The 11243-nt window shown below is 39.9% G+C and overlaps 1 protein-coding gene across 1 annotated transcript in view; it reads left to right on the top strand.

The window, feature by feature from the left end:
* LOC149011271 (protein MODIFIED TRANSPORT TO THE VACUOLE 1-like) overlaps positions 1 to 10831 on the top strand; it is a 30636-nt gene extending 19805 nt beyond the window's left edge. Inside the window, exons 4-5 of the mRNA XM_089162200.1 lie at positions 9003 to 9968; positions 10551 to 10831. Coding sequence (XP_089018326.1) covers positions 9003 to 9968; positions 10551 to 10592 — 1008 coding nt within the window. The 3' untranslated portion in view covers positions 10593 to 10831. The remainder of the gene's footprint in view (positions 1 to 9002; positions 9969 to 10550) is intronic.
* Positions 10832 to 11243: the final 412 nt, after the last annotated feature.

An 11243-nucleotide genomic window follows, 5' to 3' on the forward strand; every position in this document is an offset into this window, starting at 1 on the left:
GGTTTGAAATTCGCAAGTTAATGGTAAACTCAAGAACTGTGGAGTTATAGGTTTTTGATGTAGATCACAAGAGCTATACCAAGTGGAAGTCCAAGGCCAAAGGTAAGTTCTAGCCTGCTGCCCAAGCAGTACAATAAGACTTGAGTAGTCCATTCTTAGTCCGTCCCTTCTTTTTCGCAGTACTTGGTCTGTTTTCAAATTCGTTCCTATTAAGGCTGATGCCTGTTACTCATTAGTCTTTATCAAAGCTGACTGTTAAGTACCCGAATGCAGTAGCTTAACAATGGCAAATCGACACAAGGAACTAGTAGTAATAATAGACTTTTATTGAATACTGAAGTAGAAACAGAGCACACTACCAGCAGTAGGTGTACCTACAGCTACCCGAGAGCAATAGCCCTCACCCTCACTTCCCCAATATCTCAAAAGCATACGCTAACCTACTTTCCCTTCTCCTTATTAATAGTAAATACTTACCTACAGTATCCCTCAATAGAATCCCCCCAAATCCATTCCTATAAGGCAGTCTATATCTCTCAATTGTTTCCTTCCATTCATGGCTGCTGTGCAGCAGATCTTGTATCTCTCTTGCCATGCTTGTGAGTATAGACTCGTGAGATAAGGGGTCTATCACTGACACATATTACTTAAACCTTATTGATGCTGCTTTTTTAGTTAGTCTTTGTCACAGTTGATGGGAAGTCCTATCAAGGATTGAACTGTAAAATCCAAGTTAGGCTGGAATTGTTCTTTTAAGTTGTCTAGTCCTAATTTCACTGGGGCTTGATTGTAAGGCTATAAATAGAGCCCCCCCACCCTCCACCCCCCAGCTCGGCTGGGGCTGCCGCCTTACATCGATTGGATAGAACACCTTTTGATTTTTGAATAATGTTCTCAACATTGTTGCCTATTCTCTTGTTTTCTTTGTTGTTCTCAGTTAATATGTATTCACAATCATTGGTAAGGAAACTCCAAGGTCTGATTGAAGGTTCTTTGTGAAGCCCAAGCAATATCTATGTTATGGTTGTGGCATTCAACTTACACTAATCGAGTCCAGCTCTTCCATGGTTTAAGACAAGGCTCCTTCATTCATCCAGGTGGCAGCTATCATCCCCCAACCCTGTTCTCTCTTCCTCTTTAATTTCTGTTTATTCCCCTCCACAGCCTGTTCTATCCAGTTGTTACCCCAAAACCAAGAAACCAAAGAATTTCCAAACCAGCCATCACTTTCATCTCAGATTTGAACCACGTAAGCCCCACATCGATGCTAGCCTTCAATCCAATTCCCATCAATTTTTCCCCAGCTAAACCCCAGATCCCAGTCTGTTGAATGGTATGGGAAATCTTGACTTATGTCTGAGAGACATAGCAGGCCTTTATTTATATTAATGGTATGACAAGAAGAAATTTGATATCCTAAACAGACAATTCTACCCTTCTTTATATTATTACTGTATTGCAACACTCTCCCTCAAGTTGGTGCATAGATATTTATTATACCCAACTTGCTCGTAATAGTATTGAAATCTTTGGTACTCAGAGCTCTTTGTAAGCATATCAGCCCTTCGATTGTCAGAAGTCACAATGGAGATACGGGTCAGCTTAGACTCAAATCTTCTTCTTGATGAAGTGTCTATCAATCTCAACATGGTTAGTACTATCGTGTTGTACCGGATTATGAGCTATATTGACGTTTATCATCTGTCCATGTAGGTGTCTTAGAATCTGGTTCAAGCTCTTGAAGTAGTCCCTTCAACCATAGTACCTTACAAATTCCTTGTGCCATTGCTCTAAATTCTGCTTCAACACTATACCTATCAACCACTACTTGTTTTTTACTCCTCCAAGTCACTAAGTTGCCTCCCACATAAGTACCATATCCGGAGGCAGACCTTCCATTAGGACATTTTGCCCAACGCATGTGTATGTGCTTCGATCTTCAAGTGTCCATAAGAGAAAATCAGATTTCCTTCTCTTGGAGTAGCCTTTAAGTACCTTAAGATTCGAGAGACAACATCTAGGTGTGAAGAACAAGGATCATGGTGGGAGATCTCGCGAGATATCTCGTTTTTTCACATTGGCGAGACGAGATGGAAGTCGAGATCTGCGAGTTGGGATATCTCGCTCGAGATCTCGCCATATCTCGCCATATCTCGCTATATTTCGCCATATCTCGCCATATCTCGCCCTGGATCTCGCCATATCTCTTAATTTTTGCATTTTTTTGTGGATTTTGGCTGAATTTTCATTTGCAACTACTCTTAGCACATCTACAAGCTACAACAAGGAAGATCAATCATTCTCTACTTGTTTTATGAATTTATGATTTAATGACATATAGAACTTCTAATGGTTGTATAATTATTTTATTCTTGAAAATTGAGATTGTGATACTCATATGGATGGAGTTTTGATAACATTTAAGTTAGTTGATGCATTTGATATACTTGCTTTTCATTTATATGCTTTAAAGGTTCTATATTACATGTTGTATAACATTGCATTCCATAATCCTACTACATTTCGGTTTCACACTATAGGTAGACTTAGAAATCATACATAGGGTTGTTTCTGATAAATCCAAGGCCACCAACGTGTTCAAAAGGCCTTAAATAAGCTAAATACCAAGTTTCAACCCAATTGGGACCCTAAAACCCACCGAGATGGGCCACCGAGTTGACGCCAAAAAATTGTATATCTCGACCGAGATCTCACCGAGATGGTCAAGATTTCTCTCGAGAGCGAGATCTTCTACCATGACAAAGATCATGCGTATACTGGCTTACCAAGACAACAAATGTAATTTCTGGTCAAGTATGAGATAGGTAAATCAACTTCCCTACCAACTTTTGATAGCTAGTCTTGTCCATTGGTTCTCCTTCCTTTGCCTTCAAATGTAAATTGGGCTTGATGGGAGTTTCAGGTGCTTTACACCTGAAAATCCTAGTCTTAGTCAACAAATCTAGAGTATCCTTTCTTTGAGAAAGAGAGATACCATTGGCCAAATATGCCAATTCAAGGCCTAGGAAGTATCTGAGTCTCCCCATCGTCATCTTTGCTTCCATTGCTAACATTCAAGGCTCTCTTCATCTTGCAAACTTTTCCATGAGTCTCAATAATAGCATACCCTGCTGGTATTTCAATATACACTTCTTTTGAATTTCTTTGTGAAGAAAAACATTTTTTCATATCAAGTCGCTGCAGGCTCCATCTTTGATTTACTGCTCATGAAAGAATTACTTGAACTGTTTCATTTTTGCAATTGGGGCAAATGTCTCTTGATAGTCTATCTCGTAGGACTGAGTAAAACCCTTGGCTAATCTTGCTTTGTATCTCTTCACAGTCCCGTCTTCCTTGTGCTTATTGATGAACACCAATAGTACGCTTTCCTGTAGGTAAGGTCACTAGATCCCACGTCTCTCTTTTTCTTTTTCTTTTTTTCCGAGCTCTCATTTCTTCATCTGTTGCTTCCTTCCAGTTTAAGTGAGCCAATGCTTTTTGTCATGTGTTAGGAACAGATATAGAGGACAAAGAATAAACAAAGCTTTGACAATCTGGGGATAATGACTAATATGAAACAAAATTGGAAATTGGGTGTTTGGTGCATGTTCATGGCTATTTCCACAATGCAATTGTTAAGTCTAAAAGGGATCAGAAGCTGGTTCAGAAATTGACTTACAAGGAGTAGTTGCTTCAGGGTTAGGAGCAGGAGCTTCCAATCGGCTAGGTACAGTAGGGGACCTTCTCTTGCTGTTCTCTATTGATGTGTTTTCAGAGGTGATGTTAGAGTTGGTTGTTGCTCCCCTTGCACACTATTGTCTTGGTCCACCAATAGTTGTTCCTGTCCGGTAACTCCATCTTCCCAGTGAGGTTCATCAATGGGAATATCCAAAGGAGGGACGGGGACTGGAAATTACTCACTAGTACTCTCCTCTTGAAGAGGTGTAAGGGCAAAAAATAGAATTTGTTCTTGAAACACGACATCCGTGAGGACTAGCATTCGGCGAGGAGGATGATAGCACTTACAAGCCTTTTGGGTAGTAGAACAACCAAGAAATATGCACCGTAAACCATGTGGATCTAGTTTACCATGGAAATGATGATTTTGGGCAAGGTTACACAACTAAACATTTTAGGAGGAATAGTAAAGGCTGCTGTCCTTAAGAGGATTTCAAGGGACAGCGTTGTTGCAACATGCAGGATGGCATTTGGTTAGGCTGCAGTGAGAACGGCATCTTCCTGAAACCAACGTGGCACCTATTTAGTAAACATAAGGGAGCTGGTAAATCAAGGTGTCTAGTTTTGTGTTTGGCCACGCCATTTTGAGAAGGAGCGTCAACACAACTAGTTTGATGTATAATTCCATGGTCAACCAGATAAGAGGGAAATTGCCTACCCAAATACTCAATCCCGTTGTCGGTTTGCAGGGTCTTCATAATGGCCCCCAGCTAGGTAATAACCATTTTATGAAAAAAATTTAAAAACAAGAAAAAACATCACACTTCTGGTGAAGTAAACCTGTGTGGTTTTAGTGCAACATCAATGAAGGTGACAAACCAACAATAACCAGAATTAGAAACAATTCGAGATGGACCCCACACATTAGAATGAATAACAGAAAAATAAATATTACTATGGTCATCAGAAATAGGATAAATATGTCTAGTTTGCTTTGCCAAAATGCAAGCATCAGAATAAAAGTCATTTAAGTCACAATGCTTAATTAAATCAAGGTAAAGTTATCTAAAGTGGGTAAAGGGATGTGGCCTAAACGATGATGCCACTGTAGTAAGGTGAAAAGAGTTGGAGATTTGGAACCGGAGACCTTAGTCAATGTTGATGGATACTCTCGTCCAACAAATAGAGCCCCCCGTTTGTAAGTCCTGAAACATATAATGAAAAGGAAAAAAGGGGTTATTTTGTAGTTTAAGTCTCGAGTGGTGCTACTAATAGATAAAAGATTAGTAGAAAAATTAGGAACATGCAAAATAGAGGACAATGATAAACCTTGTGAACAAATGATGGAATCCTTTTCAGAGACGGGGGAAAGAGACCCATCAACAATATGAACGTTGTAATTCAAAGGAATAAATGAATATGTATGAATCAGAGTTGAAGAACCAGTTATATGATCGGTTGCCCCCGATTCAATTATTCATAAGGAAGCACTCGTGGTGACATTGTGACAACCAAAGGTACCTATGGTGGGATGTGTGTCGGGGGGGGGGGGACTATGGCAGAAGGTATACTCTCACTGGAAGTTGGCATAGAAGAAGACACTTCAAGTCTGTTCATTAGCTGATGTAATTATTGCAGCTCATTTGAGGAAAGAGGTGTTGGAGCATTCTGATCCTCTAGATTGGCTTGATGGGCTAACACTTGAGGATTTCCCCTCCGATTGGCATCCATCCTCCTTCACAGGAAGTGGTTGGTTCACTATGCACTTCTAGCACTTGTCCTTGATGTGATGTTCTTGACCACAATAATCACACTTGACTGGGATACGAGAAGAATCACCTGTACGTGCTTGAGAGCATCCTATACCAGCCATACATCTTTCTGGCATCCGAGTGTGAACCATTTTCTGACTACTATCTTTAGTGTCAACCACAGTATAGGGTTGCTCCAAGGATGGAAAAGGTTCTCTTGAGAGGATGTGAACTCATATTTGATCATACTCAATATTTAGTCCAACCAAGAAATTATAGACACGGAGTTTGTCTTCCCATTTCTGATAAGCAGCAATATCAACAACACACAGGTTGAAGCATCCATAAAGATCAAGAGCCTAATAATATCCATGGAGAGTTTATAGTACTAAGCTAAAGTGAGTTCCTTGTGTTGTAGTTGATGGATTTTGTGCTGAATCTTGAAACACTGAGCATCATTCCCAACCTTTGAATAGGTTTCGTTGGCAACCTTCCAAATCGTGGCAGCATCTAGAAGAAGTAGATTACTCTCTGCAATACTGGGTTCAATGGAATAAGAAGAAATCTCATAACCAAGCATTCATCAGTCGCCCACTTGTTTTGTGTTGTACTAGGAGTGGATGGCTTGACAAATGTACCGTGAAGATGACCTGCAAGGCAACGAGCACTTGTAGCAAGAGAAACAGAATGAGACCATCAGAGATATTTAGTCCCGTTGAGTTTGTTAGAGGTCATCTGGAATGGGGAGAAATCACGTTCTTGTGAAATTGGAGTTTTCTCCATTTCAAACATACCAGAAGTGGCGGTGGTAATAGAATCAGAGTCCATCACACGGATTCAAAGAAACAACTTAGAGAACTAGATCAAAAAATGAATAAGGGAAAACAAACCCTTTGTAGGAGAAAAGTGCTCAGAGGTGATAAGTGAAAAAAGGGTTAGAAGGTTAAGAATAAGGAGGTGAAGACCCCTAGGAGGATTACAGAGAGGAGGCGATACATAAGGTTCTTCCACAGAGAGAGAGGACTGGCAATGAGATCAAGGGGCCCTAGATGCCTCATTGTTGGGTAGCAATGGCCCTAAGAGCCTCGTAAGAGGAGACAAGGGTCCTAGTTCCTCTCGCTAGGTTGGCGGTGGTGCCTGTGGTGGTCTTAGACCACCATGGGAAGGAGGCAATGAGGTTTTTGGGAAGAGAGAGAGAGAGAAGCAGAAGGGAAGTAGGAAGGCGGTGGGGCCCAAGGGTGTTTCTTTCGGAGATTTCTCATATTTGTGGGTCAAATCTATGGCTCTGATACCAAATTGAATGGTCTGAGAAATCCTAACTTATGTCTAAGTGACATAGTAGGCCTTTATTTATATTAATAATGTGATAAGAAGAAAACAGATATTCCTAATATGGGACTACTGCAATAAGTTAACTAAACAGACAATTCTACCCCTCTTAATATTACTACTATATTATCACACAATCCTTGATTTTTCAAACAAAAGTAACGAATTTCAATATCTTGAAATCTCCCCACTAAAATCCTACTACCTAGGCTTGTTCCAAGTCTCAGCCTAAAAAACTCTTTGAGGCCCCTAAAATAACTTCAAGGAATTCATCCCATGTTCCCCTATGGGCTGAGTATCCTTGAAACCTTTTGAAACCCTTAGAGACCTAACCCTTTTCCCTAGAAACCAAACCTAAGCATCAGGTATGAAATTAATGGGATTTATTTCATAAATAAAGCACAGCATTTACCATTGATTTCATCTATCACAACCCATATTATGAACTACCCCTGACAGCCTAATCGAAATTACCCTTAGCTGACCTGATTTCAAGTTGGCTCTTGCCTTGATCTTGGTTGCTGACCCTTAATTTATTGACGTGGTCTGACTATTTGAGGGGGCGCCCTGGGGGGGCAGGATGGTGTGAGGCTTTCTGGTTCAGTATCAGCAGGATGTTTGGTGCATTTGATCAGGATCTAAAAGCTTTCTGGTTCAGGGTATCAGCACTCAGCAGGATGTTAGGTGCATTTGATCAGGGTCTAAAAGCTTTTTAATGGAGAGAAAATTACTGGAGGCTTGGGGAATCTAATAAGTTTAAAAGGAGAGGTTAGGTTCAGGGTTTGGGATCTGTTTCTCGAAGAAAGCTTACCGACTGTGGCTGTTCTTTAATGGCAGTAACCACCCTTGATCAGCAACCTTAGGGAAGAAGAACCTTCAATTAGTAGATTGAGTCCTCAGTCACAGCAGGGATTTGGACTTTAAAAAGCAAGGATCCCTGGGAACTAGGATTTGAACTGTGGAGCTTGACCTAGACATGAAACAGTAGATCACTTTCTCATGGTGAAGGCATTTATCAGCAGCTTGCTTTAGCAGAAACTAGCATAATACTTCAGTCTCTATTCATTCCAGTTGGAAGGTATGAAAGGGGCTGGAAGCCAATTGCAGGTCCTTATGGAACTAGAAATAGGAATTTTAAAGTAAACATAGCACTACCCTTTCAGCTCATGCTTGGAGGGGTGAAGCCAAAATACAGTGCTAGCAAAGACTTAATAATGCTAATTCCTATTAGAACCAACTAAATGAGTCCTCCTTCCCAACCAATCTTAACTTTATACAACAACAGCAACAATTCTTCTCCTAACTAAATGGGGTCAGCGGACTAATCTTAACTTAATCTGAGCCATTATTGAACTGGTTCTAACTATAAATACTTATAGTAATTAAACCTAGTTTTGTATGCTGCCCTTGTACCCCTATTTGAGTCCCATACAGATTACATGCTATTCCGAACAAACCGAAGGCCGATAGCCTATACAACCCAACCCCTGGGCTTTTATTCCTTGGAAAACATGCCTAAATCGGAGCTGGGTCTGCCTCTGGTTGTTAGGGCTTCATCATTTCCTGGCTTCTCTGATGTGTCAACATAAACAATCACATATGCTTAAAATCTAATAAGTTTTCCATGGTAGAGAAAGTAGCAGCAACATGTGCCTGCATGGCAGAAGGAAAGACCCTGATAGGGTTTCTTAAAACATTGATTAATCCTGCTCTGATACCATGAAACAGTCTTAGTATGGGAAATCAGATTTAGCTATGCAACGGTGAAAGAGAAAAGAAGATGAAACTTCAAGGGCTCTTTTTTTTTTTTTTTTTTTTTTGGGGGGGGGGGGGGGGTTTGAATGCATGCAGTTTGTTTGGGCTGAACACCCCAATTGTGAGCTCTCTTATTATTTGTACCACCAATAAAATAACCCTTTATTACAAAATGCATTTACGCTAGACATAATATTCATATAATTGACAGTAAAATCTTGCTCTGTCAGATCAGTCATTTGTTGATATTTTATGCAGGTTCCTTACTATTGTGGTAGTTGGTTAAGTAGATCATTCTCTGACTAAGTTAAATTCTAAACTCATTCACTCAAAAAAGAAATCCTAAAACTCTGCTCAAATCTTTATGCCGAAAGCTTGCTTCGACTACACGTAATTTACACATGCTTTTTCTTCTTATGCAACATTTAGCTGCTTAGCTTGTTTCTCTGTTAATATGAAATTATGTTTGTTTGTATTTTCATTTAATAGGTCTTAAGCCTTCTGGATGGAGAGCAGAGTGTCTCGGCTGATCATCATTCAGAAAAGTCCTCTACCGTTCAGATTCCTGACTTAATAGACACTGGTGATGTAAATGAATTTTATGGGATGGATGATTTTACAGGAAAGGATAGTGATCGAGGTATCGCAGATCTGATGACATCAGCTGCCCCTATAACTGATGAGCTGTTTGGTGATGGTCTGATCAACGAAAGACCCGCTAAGCAAAAAAACAAAGAGAATGATCTATTTGCAGGTGTCTCATTTCACACAGCTGAGGATGGAGAGCATGTCAGTGACCTCTTTTCAGGTTTGCATGTCGATGACAAGCATGTTATTAATGATACTGGATTAACAGAAAATAAAAACAAATCAGAGCTATTGGATATTTTTGGTTCGAGTGCTGGACTTCTGCATGAGCATGTAAGCCATAAAAAAGAAGTCAATGATATATTGGCTGGTTTTCCTGATAGCAAAGGAAATACCCCAGATAACAAACAACAATATAGATTTTCTGAGACAGTTTCTGATGCTGCTTTTTCAAATCCAAACATCCAATCAAGCCATCTGTTGCCAAATGATGGTCGAAATGGTTTGATAGGATCTCAAATGGTTGGGAACCCAAATACTATGTTTGCATTTGGTCCTCTGCAGTATGGTATGCCTCCAAACATGATGTTCAACCCAGCTTTTGCTTCACAGCCGATGAATTATAGTATGATGGGAAATTATATTGCACAGCAGCAGCTTTTAGCAACTATGCCTAACTTCCAACAGCTTCAGAATCTGAGTTCTCTAGAGAATGTTGCTGTTGGGCATGTTCCTGGCAACAGCGGGGAAGGAGGATACCCTTTAACACTCCCTGATATTTTCCATCCGAATGTTCCAACTCAAGCTCAGAGTACATTAATGAGCAACTCGAAGAAAGAAGATACTAAAGCCTTTGATTTCATCTCGGTAAGGTTGATGTGCATATGTGAATATATATTACAGAAAGTTTCCTTAATACTTGATGTTTTCAGGTGTAGCATTGATGATCAGGTTCCTTCCCCACAACTGTCATAGTGCTATTACTTACAGTAAACTGTTTTCTTCACAAAATAAGTAAAGTGAATTTTAAAGTAATTTTGTGGATTCCCCATTTATTTCTCTGGAATCTTCCATGATCTTCACAGATTATTTTTACCTCGTATTCAAACCAGATCTTTTAGGAACTTTATTTTAATACTCTATTGATGAGCCCAAAATAGGGTTTTATCTATATACATGTTTTCAGCAGACGGCAGACATGAGTTTTTCTGTCCCTCAACATGTCCCAAACCATGGCCCTATCTTACTTGAAGAAGCCCTAGGCATTTTTTGGTTCAGTTTCTCAAAGCAAGGGTCGTATCCCATATGGTTAGGTTGGCATTGATTCGAAATATGTATATACTGCAGAAATCGAGGCACATAAGAAAGAAGTTCATCTTATTTGTCTCTGAAGTTAAATTGCTTTATAGATATACAGTGCCTTATGTTCTTGTTCTGCTTGTGTTGCAGGATCATTTGTCATCAGCTCGTGGTGCAAAGAAGGTACTATAAAGCCTATGTAACGAAATGCTTGAGAGTTGAAACAGGCCTTCAACACATGTTTAGTAAATTGGAGGAGGCTGTATTGTTTCAACAAAGATGGTTAAATATTCTTCTGTGATAAATATCTTTTTTGAGCCTCAAAAACATTTCCATGCTGCACGATCTTATCTGATCATGTTACTAAATTTGTTGTCATTTTGAGGAAGTAGATAGCTGTGTAAACTTGTTGGCTTTTTTGTTTTTTTGGAGTGTTGTTTGGGGGGGGGGGGGGGGGGGTTGGAGAAGTTCCAGTTACTCGATCCTCCAGTTTCCTCCGGTTTCACATTGGATCTTTGACACGTGGTAAATTCTGATATGACGGTTACAAACATTTCATTTTGGGTTGAACGAACTTCCTCCCGTTTTTCCTTTTCAGGTTGGGAGCTGCTGCTGTTCTTCCGTTTGAGGAATAGAACCTATTTGACCTCAGGTGCAATTAGAAGAAAAAAGAAAAACAAGGAAGGAGACGAAGGGGACTCGGGGAAGGGACATTTCTCTTCTCTCTATGCATGCGTTTCGCAATTTCGCATCATAGGGACTGTAGAAAGCCAAGGCAAATCCCAAAGAAATACCACTTAATCGACTGTGTATAGTCGATGATTTTTTTTTTTTTTTTTTTTG

Source organism: Hakea prostrata, chromosome 7, assembly GCF_041222555.1.
Source record: "Hakea prostrata isolate BN-2017 chromosome 7, UWA_Hpros_2, whole genome shotgun sequence".
NCBI lineage: Eukaryota > Viridiplantae > Streptophyta > Magnoliopsida > Proteales > Proteaceae > Hakea > Hakea prostrata.